Source organism: Bombyx mandarina, chromosome 10 (genome assembly GCF_030267445.1).
Source record: "Bombyx mandarina strain Sakado chromosome 10, ASM3026744v2".
Taxonomy (NCBI): domain Eukaryota; kingdom Metazoa; phylum Arthropoda; class Insecta; order Lepidoptera; family Bombycidae; genus Bombyx; species Bombyx mandarina.
In genome coordinates, this window is record NC_143217.1 from 14,970,574 (window position 1) to 14,991,069 (window position 20,496).

General features: G+C 39.6%; 1 protein-coding gene across 6 annotated transcripts in view; it reads right to left on the minus strand.

Annotated features, from left to right (window-relative positions):
* LOC114246952 (uncharacterized) overlaps positions 1-20,496 on the minus strand; it is a 152,156-nt gene that overhangs the window by 62,844 nt on the left and 68,816 nt on the right. For 5 of the 6 annotated variants that reach the window (XM_089730711.1, XM_089730715.1, XM_089730713.1 and 2 more), the window contains exon 3: positions 410-3,141. In XM_089730711.1, coding sequence (XP_089586837.1) covers positions 410-3,090 — 2,681 coding nt within the window. In that variant the 5' untranslated portion in view covers positions 3,091-3,141. Of the gene's footprint in view, positions 1-409; positions 3,142-18,942; positions 19,177-20,496 lie in introns of those variants that run through there. The other variant, XM_089730712.1, reaches the window with a different exon arrangement.

The window sequence follows — 20,496 nt, forward strand, 5'->3', positions numbered from 1 at the left end:
ACATTACTGAATTAATAAACTGTGTATTACATGTGAATGATAAGAATGTTTGCTCTTTTGTATGGGAATATTGATGCCCGCACGGGTCTATTTTAGGTCACAGATAAAACTAATCTGGTTTCTGTTTATCACGGAGGGTGTTAGGACGATATATGCCGTTTTCGTGCCATGTTAATTGACATAAAAAATTAAAGGTTAAAATTATTGTTTTCGTCATTTTACTGACCGGAGCCGGTGGACATCATAACGCGAATGTCGCCACCCAATTTGAGACTCGAGACTAGTCTCAATTCTATGTAGAAGGTTTGTTTCAACATTGAAACCGGAACGCCGAAATCACTTTAAGGTTTATTAAAATCTTAATCCTTATCAAACTAATCAATCATACAATACTGAATTCAATACTTACATGACAATTTTCTGTTCATTTTTCTCCTCATCAGAAACATCAACCCAATCGTCGCTACGATCGCTTCTATCACTGACACTGGTCTCGCTGCACGGCACTTGAAAAGCCACTTCTTGTCCATTAAAGCTTATCACTGATCTCTGGCCGTATATGCTATTCGTTTTCTGTTCGCTCGACAAAGTTGACTGGCTAATGTTGGAGACAGTGTCGAAGGACAATCGCTTCTGAACAGCAGACGCCAGCTGCTTCTTTAAGTTATTCCGCAACTTCACCATGCTCGGACTGTTTGGTATGCTCTCGTAGCAGTGCGATAAAGATCCATCGCCATGCTTTATTGTATCGTATATATTTTCGCTTTCGATATAGTCCGATATGAAAGAGTGCCTGTCGCTGTAAGTGGGACTGCTGTCTTTGGATTTCGGAGGTCGCGGCGGGATCTTCTCGTATATTCGATCGCATCCGATCTTTTCATAGCTGACCGTGGAAGTGCCGCTTACGGACTTTGAAATAGCATAGTTTTTGTTGTTATCTTTACTGTAGGGTTTGTAGTCTTCGGCTATTTGTATTCCTGAGCTGGACGTTAGGCAGTAAGGTTTTATCGGCGATTTGCAGTATTCGTATCCATCATCGCTGTCTCCGTCTCCTCGCGTTCGTTCTTCTAATTCGTTTTCGCATAATTCATAATTATGGAGACTGCTCTCGTCGCCTTCAGGGTGTGACCTCATCTCTAATAGACACTGATATATGTTTTCTTTATCGTCAGATTCGGATGACTCAGTACTAGTTTGTTTTGGTATTTCAGGCAAAGGGCAGTTCATTTTAGATGTCATATCGACCTGTTTGACTGGAATTACAACGATGTTTTCAGATTCCCTGGGTTCTAATACCTCATAATCGTCTTCTATGACTGGCTCCTTCTGAGGTTTAGGGGTGTATCCAACTAAAATTTCCTTGTTGTATGCTTCAACTAAATCGCTTTCAAAATCCATATTCTTCTCACAAGCGTTCACATTCATCTGAGATTCTTTCACTTCAATGGTTTGCGACTGTTCTTCTGCGGCTTCGTCACAAGAGATGGAATTATCATTTGTAGTGATAGTTATGAAACTGCATGATGATATATCAGCAGGTGATGATAAATCAGATTCTGCGTAAATTTGGGTGCTGCTTTTCCTACGCCATAAAAAAGATTCATTTGGAATTATCGGTGGTTCTACGTCTTGTGCCTTCGATTCCGTTGTGACCGATACACGAGTGATATTTATCGAAGTTTCATTTGATATATTTGTAATTATTTGGTCTTTTACTAAGCTAGAAGTATTTTCAATGTCCTCGGGAATTATTTCCACCACCTTCAATGGAAGCTTTTCCGTGTGTATGTAATTTGTTTTGTATTTTTTTCTATCGTATATTAGTTCCTTCTTTTTTGGGACCAAAGTTGAATCAGGATTTGCCGCCTGTGTTTTTCTTGGAGTTTCATTAGAATTCGAAATCGGTCTAATCGTCTTAATCTTTGGAATGCCGTCTTTAACGACAATGTTCTTTGTTAACACTATCGACGATTTTTTCTCAGGTACTTTGGGTTTCTCTTTTAATGGTACTATACTTTTTGCTGGATCAGGTTGCTTCTTAATCGTATTTGTATTAATTGTTTGAGCATTTATTTCACATTCAAATTTCTTGATAACACTTTTGACATTGTTTCCTGTTGCTTTTATATCTTTCTCTGGTTCATTAATAACAGATTTAGCGGCAAGACCGTCGACTGAATCAGACCCGTTTTGATGTTCGTTCGAATCGTGGTATTTTAATTTCTTTTTCGAGCTTTGGTACTTCGGTGCTTTGATTCCGTCAGATTTGGAGCGTATGACTCGGATTTTCGTAGAATCATTATCCGTGATTATTAATTTGTCTATAGAGTCCATGCTAGAACATCTTTTCCTGTGATTTCTCTTTTTAGAACCCCGCTTCTGGCGAACGACTATTTTGATGTTAGGGCTGGAACTGAGCGTTGATGACGGCGTAGAGCTGTTACTGACTGAACGCCGTGCTGTTTGTAGGCCTTCTATTGTTTTGGCGAGCTTTGAATGCTTAGGAGAATTGTGCGGTTGATTTAATAGATTAAATTTATGTGTGAGCTCTGAAACATTGCTGGTCGCCACGGTGACGGTTTTCGCAGCGATAGGCGGCCTCTTGTGGAATGTTCCGGCAGTTTTAATTTTAAAGCTGACTTTTCTTTGATTCGGATCTATTTTTCTCTTAACATGACTCCCAGCGTGGGTCGCTTCGTTTGGCGTTTCTTTGCTCTTAACATCACTTGATGTTTTTAAGTCATGTCCTCCGCCAGTGCTTCTCGTGTCTTCGCTTTTCGTTATAATATCTAGTTGTGCATAATGTACTGTTGGTTCGATCCTTTTGTCCGGTTTTGTGGGAGGGGCATTGGGACTAACTGTTGCATTCAGGAAGGCTTTCTTCGCTTCACTAATTGATTTCGTTCTAGCTGTTTGTATCGCTGGCGTTATGGGTACCGAGTAAACACATTTGTTAGTATCGTTTTGGTTCTCTTTGATAGCCATTTCTTTTTCGGTCACTCTGAAGTTTCTCAGCAATGCCTTGACCGTGCCGTGTTGTTTTGCGTCGTCACTGATTATTATAAGTTCTTTTGTATGTACAGCTTCCATTAGTTTCAAGAGCCTCGATGTTAGAGGCCTGTGTATGCTTATCTACGCCATCTGCAACAGAAAAATAAAACAAATATAGTATTTCCGATAATAATAATTATATATTATTAAGTCTTTTCACATTCAAATCATCTGTTTCAGCTTGAGTATCATCAAAAATACTCGTTAAATATCACAATATTTTATCTCTACCACCAGTTCTATATATTAAATATATTATTGTTTGTATTTATAAGTATTTTCATCATTAACTATTGCGTATATATCTATTTATGTATCACTATCGGTCGAGGAGCAAAGAACACGTTGAACATAAATTCCACCAAAATACCGATATGCACGAAGTGTAACAAATACCAGTTATGTCATTACGACCGAAAAAAAGTATCAATTTTTATATTGCGCAATTACTTTATCGATTATCGGAAATCACATGGGCAATTAATATTGAGTTACATAATTTTATGAGCGTTTGAAATTTAATGGTAATAGAACCGGGTTCATCGTTGGGCTCGCACGAGTCGTTTGTTTTTTTTTTTTTTTCCACAGGAGAAAATCGCCGGATCCCCACCCGCGCGGCAGGTGGGGTATGTGGGAGTTGAACCTCACTAAAAACTCCTGCCGCTCACAACCGGCGCCCTACCTCGGACCGGGCCGGAGCCCAGTCGGGGCTATTGAAACGGCGGGACAGGGTTGACGCAGAGCACATTACATCCATCCCACCGTCCCACGGACGCCGGACCGGCGGCCGCCAGCGACACGACCACCGGTTCCCTCGTTCAGCGGGCCGAGAGCCCGCTTTGATGGCGCCGCGTTACACCTTCCCCCAGAGCGGTTGGGGGAACGCGGTCTACCATCACCCGGCTTCCTACTGCGGGTGAGCGTGCAAAGCACGCCACCCCACGTCTGGGTCTCTCCCCGCACAAGACGGGTGGGACCCCTAGCTCTTAGGGGGCCAGGTCACGGATACGACCCCGGTCCCGACCCCCTGCTCGGCGGCGGCGGGTTTCTGCGTAGTGAGGAGAGCTTTGCCTCACTCGCCCCGCCGCCTCCTTCTGCGAGATGGTGCACTCGCAGAAGTCGAGCATAGCCTTCCATGACTCATCGCCGCCAAGCATCGACGCCACGACGCCAGGCACCGACAAGTCAGGTCCTATCTTTGCGACCAGGACACGGCGCTGCACCTCCCAAGCGGGGCAGACAGCGAGCGTATGCTCCGCCGTGTCCAGGTCGTGTCCACAATGGTACGAGTCGTTTGTTAGCGAAAGTTTAATTTTTATTAAGCTAGCAGACGAATATAGTGGATCCAGTTCGTGTCCTACTTATTTCTTTCGCAAAACTAGCATTCAGATCCGAGCAGCAGTGTCCTCTAGCATAACTGGGAGTTCTTTCTAAATTTTATCAACGCTAGTGATTTGACTGTGTCTTGAATGCGACTCAAGTGAGAGTGCATAGAGCCGGCCTAAGGCAGTGGCGGTAGTGGGCGCAAAGTCTTAAGCATAGGAAGCCTCAGTTTGTGTACACAGTGCATTTTTTTTTTTTTTTTTTTGTTTTTTTTTTTTTTTTTTTTTTTTTTTGTTTTTTTTTTTTTTTTATTGCCTTTGTAGGCAGACGGGCATACGGCCCACCTGATGGTGAGTGGTTACCGTCGCCCATGGACTTCAGCAATGCCAGGGGCAGAGCCAAGCCGCTGCCTACCGCTTAATACTCTCCACAAGCCTCGTTTGAAGAAGGACATGTCATAGCGCTCGGGAAACACCGCATTGCATGCATTGACTGAGGCGGTCGCTTAGTGCGACTCCGAGCGAATTAGAGCGAGCTATTTTCAACTATGCATAGTAGCGCGTTGAGGCCACAGTACGGGCCTAGTCAACGAGTGATCCAATGCGTGATGGGCGGGTGTATCCAACTAGGTTCTTCCAGCACAAATTGGAGTTCGTTGTAAATTTTATCAACGCTACTGACTTGGCTGCGTCATGAATGCAACTCCAAGTGAGAGTCCACAGAGCTGGCCTAGGGCAAAGGGTGTGGTAGGTAGGAAGTGTCAAACATAGGAAGCCTCAGTTTGTATACACAGTGCATTGACTGAGGCGGTCGCTTAGTGCGGCTCTGAGCGGTGAGCTATTTTCAACTATACATAGCGTGTTGAGGCCATAGTACGCGCCTAGGCAACGAGTGACCCACTGCGTGATGGGCAGGCGTATCCAATTAATTCGGTTTTGTGGCTCAACATGACCGTTTTCTAAAACTTTTTGGTTAGTGACAGTATTCATTTCGAATTTATAACTGCAACTCCATTGCAACCATCTAACGGAAATGATGATAAATTATTATTAGTACAATTTGCAGAATGACTAATGACTTTATGACTAATAGCGCAGTTGAGTGAAACATTTTCACGTTTAGAATTTATGACCCCCGCCGTAGTTTGGTACAAGCAATTAGAACTTGAAACTTGTTAACTGATTTCGTCACATGTGAAAAACCATACTTTATTTCTCAACATGTGCGTGCGGTTTTGTGTGTGTGTGTGTGTACATGGTATTTAGGCATCTGTTCAATAATTAAATTTTTATTTTTTTTCTGTATGCACCTGTTTTGAATTGCAATCTAGATTATTATGTTAAACATTTAAACTTATAATTTCTATGATTGTAATTTGTTTTGTGCATCGATAAAAACAAAAAATATATATATTAGAATCATAAAGTCGATTGTTCATGACCTCAACTCATCAAATTGTGATTAGGGTTTAGTTTTATGTTTAGGTATATTCATTATTCAATAAATACTTTTATAATTTGGGACCTCCAGGTCGACGCAGTTTCGAGTATTGATCCGTATCTTCCATTGGGAGTGCTCTTAGGAGTTATTTGAGATGGTTCCATTATTTTTACCATCGTACCGCCCCCCACCGGAGCAAAGTTCTATACTAACTAGAACCATTGCGTTGATCCACAGTGCGTTTCCAGAGGTCTTTTTTTGCCACGTAGCATCCCACTCTGGTATGAGCCTCTCTCCACGGTGTTTCCTGAGCTCCAAGAAATGTTTTTTTTTTTTATTGCTTAGATGTGTGGACGAGCTCACAGCCCACCTGGCGTTAAGTGGTAACTGGAGCCAATAGACATCCACAACGTAAATGCGCCACCCACCTTGAGATATAAGTTCTTAGGTCTCAAGTATAGTTACAACGGCTGCCCCACCCTTCTAACCGAAACACATTACTGCTTCACGGCGGAAATAGGCAGGGTCGTGGTACCTACCCGCGCGGACTCACAAGAGGTCCTACCACCAGTAAAAATTATGTTCTCCTTCAAACGAGGCTTGCGTAGACTACTCAGCGGGAGGGAGCGGTTTAGTTGTGCCTCTGGCATTGTTAGCGTCCATGAGGGACAATAACCACTCACCTTCAGGTCGGTCGGTACGGTTGGCTAACTACGGTGGCAATAAAATAATGATAATCTAAATAGGTAGGTTTTACTTTTTATTATCTGTTCCTCTTTCCCTAATTTCGTTAGCACGGCATATTGCAAGCTGACACATATCTCCCGCCCCCCATCCGGCATATTTCTGACGCGGTGGAATTCTATGTTTTGGTTTGAAGATACAGTTGTTTAACCTAATCTAATTAAACCTTCAACTTCTGGGCAGCGATGTTCACGTTCTGAAGCACGCCGATAGCCGCTTAACGACATATGGTTCCTGAACTCTATTCCCCTATCAAATACTTTAGTATCGAACAGAAAATAAAGCCCAGTTTTTTAGCTTTAGCATGTCGATGAGGAAAGACTTCACGCCACCAGAATAAAAGCGCTCATTGTTACCAATTGACAACAAGTAATGCTATTCTTTAAGCCTAGTTTGAAGAAAACATCGTAGCACCAGGGAAAAACCTAGACGGGGACTCCCCTTATCGAAAAGTAATACTAAAAATAAATCATTCTAAAACATATAAAAAAAAAAACAAATAATATGAAAACCACATAAAATATAATCTTAACCTAATTCAGAAACCCATTAGGAATTGTACAGAGGTAGAGCGATAAACGTTACGTAATGCGACGCGTGCTTTGCTTTACAACTGACAGACAATTTGAAATTTACAAAGCGGTTAACTCCTTAGAAAGCGAGGTAAAGACGTGATGGAAATCATTCTGCAACACGCGATGTAGTAGGCACTGACACCATGTTATCTAATGATCGTTTACGGATTGTAATAGTAATATATACATACGCTAGAGCGCACTGTCTTTATAATTATTTGCATAAGCGAAAAGTGGACAGAGCAAGCTTTCTAAATTCACCCCTTGCAGGGAAGACGTCGTTGTCTAAATAATAAGACGTCCGGTGTACGCGTGTCCAACGATTTTACAATGCCAAAGACTAGTAGGGAGTTTTCTAACCAAATACGTACTTAATATCAAACATGAACTGGTGCTCACGAACTAAGATGATGATGGAATCGAATGGAAAACGGGCGATGGAATGGATGGTAAAATCATGCCCGCAAAAATTTCCGTAATCACTATAGAAATGAGGCTTAAAGTCTCAGGGTGGGTGATGGTATTCACTTTGTGATGTTTAGGAGTTTCGATAGATACTTAACACCAGATGGATCGAGAGATCGTTAACCCATCTACAAAAAAAAATGATTTCAGGAAGTTAATCGACTTTTTATGATATTATTGGAACGATGTTCCTTATGGGACGATGCGGAGGGGTAACCTAACCGGGAAAAAACGTCCGTAGCGTAAGATTTTTATTAGTAATGCACACAGTGTACGATTTAACTTTGTAATAACGTACAAAAAATTACATATTTTTATTATATATTTTTTTATAAATCATTGTGAATAAAATGAAGTTGATAACTTTGTAAAGTAGTTTTTTTATTTTTATCAATAAAAAAATCATAATATTATAAAAAATGTATACCCGAATAATTATTTTCTTTATACCTCGAATAGAACTTAAAATTAATATTTTTATAATAAGGAACTTCGTTCCTATCCGGTGTTCCACGACACCACACATCTTTGTTTTTATTAGTTCTTGTTCGTGCGACGCTTGTGGTTTACATACGTGATCGTTGAAACTTTGTTTTTGTTTTCGCTTGAACGGACGCTAGATGGCGCGCGAGTCGCTATTAGCGAATAAGCGTTCGTATGGCGTTATCGACATAGAAGCCTGACTCATTAATAATAATTAATAAACATAGTCGTCAAATTGTTATTTAACTCAAATACAATGTTTTTAGTCAATGCTCTGACACAAAGCGATGACGCTTTCTGTTTTGCACATAACAATACGCTTTTCCTTGTCCAATTGAGAGCTTAGTTTCATGCGACTATAGGCAGACTGAGATGTTAACCTGTATACGGGCTCCGGTAGTTGGAGCTACACAAAAACAAACTCATCAAATTTCAATTACCATCAACGAATATTACTCATAAAAAAAATAATCTCCGTAGCAAAAAGAAAGCGTTACTTCTTTCCGCACGTAAACATTGTCAACACAGAAACCTATATTTAGGTAACAAAAGACATTTACAAAGACAACGAAGGCCACACGTTGTTTTACACCTAATACCCCAGTATGTATAACTGTAGACGTCGTCGGAATGCATGCTAAATCGTCTTCTGGTATTTATTATAAAAGGACTTTAAAAAAAAAAAACTCTGTACTAGTATCACTGTTTTAATCATTGTTTACTAAAATATTATAATATACTAGCGACCCGCCCTCGCTTCGCTTCGGAAACATTAAAACACACATGAAACAAAAAAAAAAAAAAATTTAAAAAAAAAGTAGCCTATGTTCATCAGGGACAATGTCGGCTTCTAATGGAAAAAGAATTTTTCAAATCGGTCCAGTAGTTTCGGAGCCTATTCGAAACAAACAAACAAACAAATCTTTCCTCTTTATAATATTAAGTATAGAAAATCTTTCTTATAACATCTGTGGGCTTAGTGTGAGTTTTTTAACGTTCTCGATAGCGTAAAAGTTAACTCAAATTTGTATGGAGTTGGAACGTTTGCCTACATTTTCCGGTAGAGGCGCTGTTCCAACTGCATACCTTGATTCTACCATTTACGATGCTCTTCAAGTTGCTGAAGATAGGATGGCACAACGTCGGCAGGACGAATATCATAAGTGGAGGTGGTCTCGACCCTCAGACACGAGGAGCACGACTGGAGGAAGAGGTACTAGCATCATGCATGTTTTTGTCAGGAAACAGTAATGCGTTTATTTATGGCTGAGATACCCCTAAAGAAATTAGGACTTCGACCTTAAACCTGAAGGTGGGTGACGGCATTGATTACATTTAAATATTTTATTATTGCATACAAAAAGAAAATATTGAAAAGCTCAGCATTAAACATAGGTAAAAGTGAAATGAAATTGCCTCATCAATAAATACACCACGACTCTTTATGTTGTGGAAATCAATTTATTTTATGTTAATAAGGTGATGTTAAGGTCTACGATACTTTCACTTTCTCGTTAAATTATATTCCGTCTTCATTTGAAGGTCATGTTTACAGTTCGAAGTCATTATACTTTTATTATTTGAAGGGAAAATTTTTGGTGTTACAGCTACAGAAAAAGACGCGTAATTTGCAGTCAAAACATTGCGCGAATTTTTATGGGGCTTTTGTTACCGAACCTTGGTGCCGTGTAGTGGACATCGAACCCACTGTACCACTCCGTCATTCCTCCACCCAAACTTTGGTTCCCCATTCCAACGACAGAGGTGTCTTACGCATCTTTGTTGGTTTTGTACCTTAATTCGTAAGTCCAACTTAAATGCTTAAACTACGATTGGCTTTTACTACTTACTGAAGATATAATCCGAGGAGGATTGACGTCATGCCAAATTCCTATGCAGCACGATACGGGGGTTTATGCTGCGCCCAACTCACACGATTGGGATAAGGGTAAGAAGAAACATTTTTATCTTATACAAGTCCAATCTAACACGAAAAAGTCCGCAATGCCCTCTTATAACATTGTAGTTTTACAACACCATAGCGAGATTTTTGTTTAAAATTATTATATGTGTTTAGAAAATTACATTAACTATGAACACACAATATATGGAAATAACCGAAATTTTAATGCTCATTTTTTATGTAGAGCATGTAAAAACATACAGACAGGCATAGTTGAGATGTTTAGAGAAGAAGATGTGTAGAGAAAAATTACTCTTCTTTTGTACTGGCTTCTAGCCTCATATAACATGGTTTTGCTTAACACGGGACTTTGTAGGACCGTGTCTACTATGTTATAGGAAGGTTAACTGTGTTTAAATGAATGCATAGAAGTTTCAATTCTCTGTTTAGCTAAGAACGGTTCAAATTATATTTTACTTTTTTTATCAGCGTGAATTTATTATACTTATGATCTCCATTGTTCCGCAGAAGGACGTTCAATAGCCGATACCATAACAGCGAGCCGTTTGGACAACGTGGTTTCTTTTGTGTAAACAATCAGAGGAAGTCCATTTCAATTGGATGGCGATGATATACTGTGTAGTGTTCCAGTTAAAATTATTAGATCATCTTCTGGATCCTCATTAACCCTGTCGTTGGTCAAGTGGTTAGTGAGTTTAATGTTTCCTTGCCCAGTTTCGGTACATACATACAGTGAAGAAGTTTAAGTTTATTGTTTACGTCTCGTGTTTGTTAACAGGAGAAGATCTAAGCTTGTTAGATCTTCTTTTTCTTGCTTTTCTTAATTTTCTTAATCTTGCTGGGTTTTTTTTAGCAATCATTTACCTTATAGCGTCTCTCACTATATCTTCACTCTACTGGCCTTACGTACGCTTAGCTGACTTTTCTGGTCGGTATATTCATTTGCGACTTTGGATCTTATCTACTAGGTGATATCTATCAATTTCTAATACACGCGTCCTGCTGCCATAATTACGTATAAATAAGAAATTCTATTAGTTTTATTCCCTTTCTTCTTCTTTGGTCCACAATGCTTGACGGATTGCGTTCAAGTTACACAAATGGTATTGCGTCATTTGTAAAATGAAATTTTATAGAATATCACGCAACTACTCTAGCGTAGTTCGATAAATACGAACGAAGGCACCTCATCAGTATTCCCTCAGTGTTCCGATGTGGCTGTTTACAGACGAGGCATGAGGATAGTTTGCGTCAGCCAGTAGCGCGACCGTGCCCTTGACGTCGGTCACTATTTTCGGCTAATCAAGTGAACCGCATGCTCCCATCGCAGCCATAAAAAACACAACAGATATAACCGAACGAATACTTAAAATAATAATAATACAATTCACTGTCATTGATAATGAGAGTGCAGCATTGGAAACGGTTGTACCGGAAATTGTACTGCGGCCAAGTTAAAATGCATTGTGGTGGAGATTGGAAGCCTTGACAAGAAGTACACTTCCCATATTGATGAGGTTATCGTTGTTTTGGCAGGACACGCCGGCTGCTAGGTATTTGTACAATAACCATTGTTCTGTAAAACAATATGAAGGAGGATTGAGCTGCAGACTGAAAATTCACGGCTATTTATATTTGAAAGGACGTTTTAATGCTAGTTAATATTTTGTTTTGCTAATCGGTATTTTGCGTTTTGCGAATTTGGGTATTTTGCATTTTGATTTTTTCTAAACATTAGTTACGTTTTGTTTTATGTTTATAGATATTGTACATGTATTTTCTCAAATCACGAACTGTCCTATCGTATTTGGAACTGATATAGATAAGGAATTGCAGGTTTCTTGAAAAGACTTTGGCTTCCGTTAGCTGCGAGAGCTCAAAACAAAAGGCTCGATTGATAGTGTCACAGATTACATGAGTAACTTCACTACATAGTATAAAACAAAGTCGCTTTCTCTGTTCCTATATCTCTCTGTCCCTATGTATGCTTAAATCTTTAAAACTACGCAACGGATTTTGATGCGGTTTTTTTTAATAGATAGAGTGATTGAAGAGGAAGGTTTATATGTATAATAACATCCATTAAATAGTGGAGAAATCAATAATAAATTACAGTTTACGAAGCGAGTACTCTGAGGAATTGTTCGAGATGATACCGGCATCTCGTTTTTACCATCGCACCGCCCGTCACCGGAGTAGAGTTCATCCATACTACCTGGAGCCACTGCGGTCATCCACAGTGCGTTTCCAGAGGTCTTTTTTGCCACGTACCATCCGGCTATGGAATGAGCTCCCCTCCACGGTGTTTCCCGAGCGCTATGACATGTCCTTCAAACGAGGCTCGTGGAGAGTATTAAGCGGTAGGCAGCGGCTTGGCTCTGCCCCTGGCATTGCTGAAGTCCATGGGCGACGGTAACCACTCACCATCAGGTGGGCCGTGCGCTCGTCTGCCTACAAGGGCAATAAAAAAAAAAAAAAGCGAAGCGAGGGCGGGTCGCTAGTATGTAATATAGTAAGTACACTAGAAAGGAAGTATTACTGTTGGCCCGGAGGTCTTTACAGTTTTACCAGGGCAGGTGGGCGAGCATGGGCTCAGCCAGGAGGGATGGGATTTGCTGACAGCTGCCCGAGCGCTTCCGAAGGGAGAGCTAATAGTTCAATGGCAGCTGCTTCGCGAATGCACATTACCTTCTGCTCATGGTTACCGATAAAATAGAAGAGTAAAAGGCTTAGAGGCCGAAGCCCAAAGATATTTTTTTTTGGTAGGTAGGTAGGTAGGTAGGTTTGGTAGGTGAGCGCACGGGGCTCAAACCAGAGTGATGCTAACACTGGCCCTAGCAAGAGCAGTGCTTCGCAGAATCTACCACCTGATTGGAAACGCGACCCACTGAGAAGATTCGGCGAGAAACTCAGTGGGCTGTGTATAGAGGCTACTACTCCGTGTAACTAAGCAACTAGAAATGCCGGTCAACGAGGCAAAAGATAATGCAGAGAAATCGAATCACGATCATCAATAATACTGAAATTACTGAGAAGAAAAAGAAAGAGCCCCTTGTAACGCCTCATGGGTAGATATCACCAGCCCGCTTATATCCGTGGCGAAACCATCATGCATTCTGGATTGATTGATGGGTGGAACAACAGTTATACACTAATAACGTAACTTCTATTTCAAGTCTCGAGATGAATGGCGGTGTTCGCGTTGTGATAACGACAGGAGCCGGTAGGCACAAAACTAAATGGGTCGTGAGCTCGTTCAGCCATATAAAAATACACTACAAAAAATTCACATGGTGTTTGTTGACTAAAGTATTTTCGGCACATAAATCTAAACAATCAAAAAGACCAGGTTATAGACATTTAGTGGGTATGATGACACTCAATAAAGTTTCCTAACTTAACACAATAAGATATTTATTATGACTATCATGTCCTATCAACTAATATTAGAAAAAGTAACTTAAACGAATTTAGTTTGGTACACGGAATTCGCAAGTCGGCTACCGTCACGCGTCCTTACTCACAATAACTACAACTAGACTATTAAATACGTGTGAAGTAACACTTTACTATGATTTACTATGTATTACATTATCAAAATACAGAAAGACGAATAAAATTTGGTATTTTTAGAACGAAGTTCCTTATGGGACCGAGTTTCTCGCGCGATCTTCTTAGTGGGTCGCGATTCCGATTCTGCACTGCTCTTGCTAGAGCTGGTGTTAGCAAATTCGCTCTCTCTCTTTCTCTCAGGTTGAGCTCGTTAGCTCACCTACACGTCTGGGTATCGCTGGAATAGCTACCAGCGACTAGGTAGAAAAAAACCAGCTCAATCGTTTTAGTTCACCCGCCTAGACATTGAAACGATAGCTCGAATATGTGAGGAAGTGTTTTATGGTGTTGTGTGGATGAGTGCCTTTACAATAAGATCTCGCTTATCTAGTGGTGATAGGACGTCTTAGGAGTCCCCACGGGTAGGTACCACCACTCTGCTTATTCACATGACGCAATAATGTGTTTCGGTTTGAAAGATGGAACAGCTTATCAGCTTACGTAATCACTAACTCTAGGTGCGTCGTGAGCACGTCAACCCATCTATGCAATAAAAGAAAACAAAAACCGATAAATTACTACCCGTAAATAGATTTAAATACCACCAAGAAATGTTTATGCAGTAAACCTTAAAAAGTTTTTTATGCCTTACTTGTAAGGTGATAAGTAACTAGTCAGGTCATAAGTATTGTCACACAGTAAAAACTTTTCTTTTAGAATGCTGGCCACAAAAAAGTTTATTGTATTCGAATTTCGAATTGTTCATGAAAATAAAAATGTATACTTTTAGAAATTTTACTCATTTTTAAATATGGAGTGGACGCTTAAAGAAGATCGTGTTGCAGTTATTGCATTGCATCGTTGCGGTTACGCGCCAATTCAAATTTTTAACATACTGAAAAATTTGAATATAACCAAAAGATTCGTTTATCGTACCATCAAACGATACAATGAAGACTCTAGTGTAGATGACAGGTCAAGAAGTGGTCGCCCTCGGTCTGTTAGGACTCCAGCAGTGATAAAAGCTGTGAAGGCGCGAATTCAAAGAAATCCCAAACGAAAGCAGAAACTGTTGGCCCTTCAGATGGGGTTAAGCAGAACCACGGTGAAAAGGGTGTTAAATGAAGACTTAGGGCTTCGGGCATATCGAAGAAAAACAGGACATCGTTTGAATGCTCGTCTAATGGACCTGAGACTGAAGAGATGCCGCGCTTTGTTGAAGCGGTACGCGGGAAAAAAATATCGGAAAATTCTTTTTTCGGATGAAAAAATTTTTGCCGTAGAAGAAAGAGAGCTACAACAAACAAAATGATAAGGTGTACGCACACAGTAGTGACGAAGCGAGCAACCGTATTCCGCGTGTCCAACGAGGTCATTTTCTATCCTCGCTCATGGTATGGTTGGGAGTTTCTTATTGGGGCTTAACAGAGGTACATTTTTGTGAGAAAGGTGTAAAAACGAATGCAGTTGTGTATCAAAATACAGTCCTGACGAACCTTGTGGAACCTGTTTCTCATACCATGTTCAATAACAGGCACTGGGTATTTCAACAAGATTCGGCGCCAGCTCATAGAGCGAAGAGCACACAAGACTGGCTGGCGGCGCGTGAAATCGACTTCATCCGGCACGAAGACTGGCCCTCCTCCAGTCCAGATTTGAATCCGTTAGATTATAAGATATGGCAACACTTGGAGGAAAAGGCGTGCTCAAAGCCTCATCCCAATTTGGAGTCACTCAAGACATCCTTGATTAAGGCAGCCGCCGATATTGACATGGACCTCGTTCGTGCTGCGATAGACGACTGGCCGCGCAGATTGAAGGCCTGTATTCAAAATCACGGAGGTCATTTTGAATAAACTTTAGTGTCATAAGAATCTATGTTTTGTTGAGTTCATTTTGGTATATGAATGGTTACATAATGAATAAACTTGTTTCAATTATTTTACATTAAACATGTGACAGAATTTATGACCTGACTAGGTATATGATCCGCTTGATGGTCAGTCATACCCGATCCTGTAGATCGAATGGTAAACAGTTGACGTTGCCGTAAACATGTCATTACGGATCCTGCCGATCCATTAACGATGCTTTTAGGCACCACTAGCACCGTTCACCGTCCTCACCGAACCTGTCGCTTGCGACGAAAGGCTCGACAAGTAAATTAACACATAGACACAGCCCACTGAGTTTCTCGCCGGATCTTCTCAGTGGGACGCGTTTCCGATCCGGTGCTAGATTCTGCGAAGCACTGCTCTTGCTAGGGCCAGTGTTAGCAACACACCCGGTTTGAGCCCCGTGAGCTCACCTACACGTCAAGGAGAGACTGATATAGCTATAGAAGTCGTCGTGGCCTAAGAGATAAGACGTCCGGTGCATTCGTGTTGAGTGATGCACCTGTGTTCGAATCCCAGGCGGGGGTACCAATTTTTCTAAAGAATTACGTACTCAACAAATGTTCACGATTGAGTTCCACGGTGAAAGAATAACATCGTGTAAAAAAGTGAAACCCGCAAAATTATAATTTGCGTAATTACTGGTGGTAGGACCTATTGTGAGTCAGCGCGGGTAGTTACCACCGCCCTGCCTATTTCTGCCGTGAAGCAGTAATGCGTTTCGGTTTGAAGGGGGCCAGCCGTTGTAACTATACTGAGATCTTAGAACTTATATCTCGTTGTAGATGTCCATGGGCTCCAGTAACCACTTAACACCAGGTGGGCTGTGAGCTCGTTCACCCATCTAAGCAATAAAAAAAAGCCTCTCAAGGCTGTCAGCATAGGTAGAGAAAAAAAGTTCAGTAGTCACACTCGCTCATCGATATCAGCAATGACAGGGACACCGCTAAGCCGCTGCCTATCATTGATGACACTTATGACAGATGTCCATTCTATTTATGAATATATTTTTTTTCTTATTTTCCCTTATTGATATTCCAATGCAGTTGAGACGTGTACTAGAAGTCTCAAATACCTATGTTCACGGTACAAAACCCACAGTGAACTCGTATAGGTAGCTGATTTGCAAGAGTGCAGTAAAAACAAATATGTGTTAATAAATCGTGATTTAATTGTTTTGTTGTGAACTTATCGCGCTCACAATAACGTACGTATGATTTATTGTTATAAAGTTTATTTTTCAGTTAGTTTTAAAAAAATAAACATAAATTATTGTGTGTGGTTTATTAGTTACAAATAAAATGTGGATTCACTGTCGTCACCGGGGAACCCGACTCGGATCTCTTTCAATAAACATTTTTAAGGAAGTTTACGACATATTGTTTTTTTTTCTGGTTGACAGTAGTCAGCGCAAGAAATGCGTATTTGTTCACAGCCTTCATGATCGACGGGAAAGTTTAAGTACTGGTCATTAATAGTAAATTTATGGTTTTTCTTAAACTGCAAATAGTATTATTAGTTTGAAAGTCGGAAGTTGTAAAAATTGATAATTGAAAGTCGGAAGTTATGTATCGGTTTAAGATGGTCCGTTTGAATCGACCGCGGAAAATTCAATTAAGATATAAGAAATACATAGATACGCAGTGTTTGTCTCTGTCTTTTTTATAAGGCACAATATCACGTGTTTCGTACAAATGAATCTTGAATGAACTTTTGAAGTCGTCGTGGCCTAAAGGATAAGACATCCGGTGCATTCGTGTCGATCGATGCACCGATGTTCGAATCCCGCAGGCGGGTACCAATTTTTCTAATGAAATACGTACTCAAAAAATGTTCACGATTGACTTCCACGGTGAAGGAATAACATCGTGCAATAAAAATCAAACCCGCAAAATTATAATTTGCGTAATTACTAGTGGTATGACCTCTTGTGAGTCCGCACGAGTAGGTACCACCGCCCCGCCTATTTCTGCCGTGAAGCAGTAATGCGTTTCGGTTTGAAGGGTGGGGCAGCCGTTGTGACTATACTGAGACCATAGAACTAGGTATATCTCAAGGTGTGTGGCGCATTTACGTTGTACATGTCTATGGGCTCCAGTAACTACTTAACATCAGGTGGGCTGTGAGCTCGTCCACACATCTAAGCAATAAAAAAAAACGAATTTATCTGGCTCCATTGTTATTTTTTTTTCAATCATCAAACTACTTTTCTTTTAACACAAAACGATCCAGTTTGGAACGTTTAAAATTGTAATTTACAGAGTGTCAAATTTCTATAACACATATGCACCTTTACTACATAAAATCTATCAACAGTATTTTTTTGTGGTTTACATAACATTAATTAGTGGTTCATTTATATTAAAATTTAATTTTACTAGAATGTTCTAAACATACTACTTCCATACACACTTATAGCATTCGATAGTGCGTTGTTGGTACATCGTCAATAAGGACAATTCATTTGACCACTTTCAATTGTTAGGTAACTGATGTACTGACTTTTCAATCGATTTAAATCGAGTTATTCAGTATCGATAGTCCATAAATATTGAATGCGATGTTTTTAGAATCAAGAACAAGTTGCGTCGACCCTAAAGTTTACGATCGCAACTTAGTTTGGAAATACATCTATATATTAATACGTGAAGCAAAAACTTTGTATCCCTTTTTACGAAAATTGCGCGGACGGAGGAGTATGAAATTTTCCACACTTATAGAGAATATAGAGAAAAAGTGCACAATGCTAATATTTTTTTAAAATAATGCATAAAAGATACATTAAATCAATAAAGAAAAAATTACACACACTACATACCATGTATTTGAGACGCACACACGCATGCATACTATTTATTGTCAAACTTTTGTTCTTGACGTCTGGTCAAATTGAAAATAGATTAAATATTGTTTATCTTTGTTAATATTTTTTATAGTGTAGTCTTGACGAAATTTGTGATTATAGAAGTATAAAATACAATCATAATAGTGTACAAACTTACAATTCCAATTAATTATAGTCGAATTTCGACTACTGCGGGACCGCAGTTACCGCAGTACAGTTAATTATATCTTACTAAATGTACTTTTGATTTGCTCACTTGAATTTACTTATAGAATATTTATATAATCGTTTGCATATTACAATCTTTATACTCTTCATTTCAACAACAGCGATGCAATGCACGTGGTATTTAATTTGTGTACTCCATTTTTTTATGGTATTCACAGAATAAACACAAAGTTATTGCAAAAAACAACATTCTTCAATTGTTGATTGTTAAAATGCTACGCATTCATCATTCAACAAATTGATTGTTTATTTGACATTTAAATAACAGGCAACCTGTATGAAAAATTAATTGGATTTCGCGTATCGATCGTAATTTATTTCTAGTCTATGAAACGTTAGATTCTAGAGTTTAAGCATTGTACCTAAATCTAATAAAGAACATATCGATTAAAATCGATTTATAAGTGAAAAACTCACCTCAATACAACATTCCAAATACGAAACGATTAAAAAAAAAGAGTAATTGATAGTTAAACACTTGACGTAACACTAGCACAGGTTATTAATATTAAAAAAAAACTATCACAAGGCACAGGGTTTATGATTAATATAGTTATAATTAGCACGAAATAAATTCACAGCGGGTGGTGGCCGGTTGACTCTGGAGTTGTGTGGACACGTGCGTCCCTCACAAACGGCGGGGCTCAACAGTAGTATGATCTGTGCGTAGTGAGCACAGTGTTCACAGCTGTTCTTCGCTGGACACAGGTTTAGGGCTGCCATTGTTCATGAATAATAACTATATAATATTATGTACAATAGTATGTAATAATAACACGAATGTAACTATACTGAGACCTTAGAACTCATATCTTAAGGTGGGTGGCGGCATTTACGTTGTAGATGTCTATTGTATTTTTATTGCTTTGTGGACGAGCTAACAGCCCACCTGGTGTTAAGTGGTTACTGGAGCCCATGGACATCTACGACGTAAATGCGCCACCCACCTTGAGATATAAGTTCTAAGGTCTCAAGTATAGTTACAACGGCTGCCCCACCCTTCAAACCGAAACGCTTTACTGCTTCACGGCAGAAATAGGCAGGGTAGTGGTACCAGTAATATTTTGAAATCAATATTAATTGAATGTATTTCAAATATTAGTGGTACTAAATCCTGATTGCACCCTCATCTCTGGTCTAAACTCATAAATTACTTTATTTTTGGTTATTATTCTTTTGTTGAATAATTTATTGCATACTATAAGTGATTTTAAGATTTAATTTCTAAGTTTCATATCTCGGGGTGGGGGTTCCGATATCTATGGCCACTTAACACCAAAGCCCAGAGTTAAAATCGTCATTAAAATAAAAATAATAATCACCACAGTCAACTTTATAAGTAGCATCAATTTGATTTATTAAAATGCCTACCGGTTGGAATTCTATCGAAATCACTTTTGCCTGATGTATACGTCAAAGGCAATTATTATTCTTGTATTTGATTGAATTACAATGTTATGCATGTTATATCGTCAAGATTATATTATTATTAACGATAACGATTACTATTGAAAGAAATGAATTTTTTTAAATGTAAAAATATTTTAGTTTATTTTTTTAGAAGAACTGTGATAATTTTGACTATTATAACGATTACATTAAGGAAAATGTGGACTGGTGTATTCCATAAAATATCATTAATGTGGTTGTCTTGCACGCAATGTAAAGCAATTTCATTTCATTTTACTGGTGGTAGGACCTCTTGTGAGTCCGCGCGGGTAGGTACCACCACCCTGCCTATTTCTGCCGTGAAGCAGAATGCGTTGCGGTTTGAAGGGTGGGGCAGCCGTTGTAACTATACTTGAGACCTTACAACTTGTATCTCAAGGTGGGAGGCGCATTTACGTTGTGGATGTCTATGGGCTCCAGTAACCACTTAACACCAGGTGGGCTGTGAGCTCGTCCACCCATCTAAGCAATAAATAAAATTAAAAAAAATTAACCGCTAGCTACCTTTGCTATACATTACGG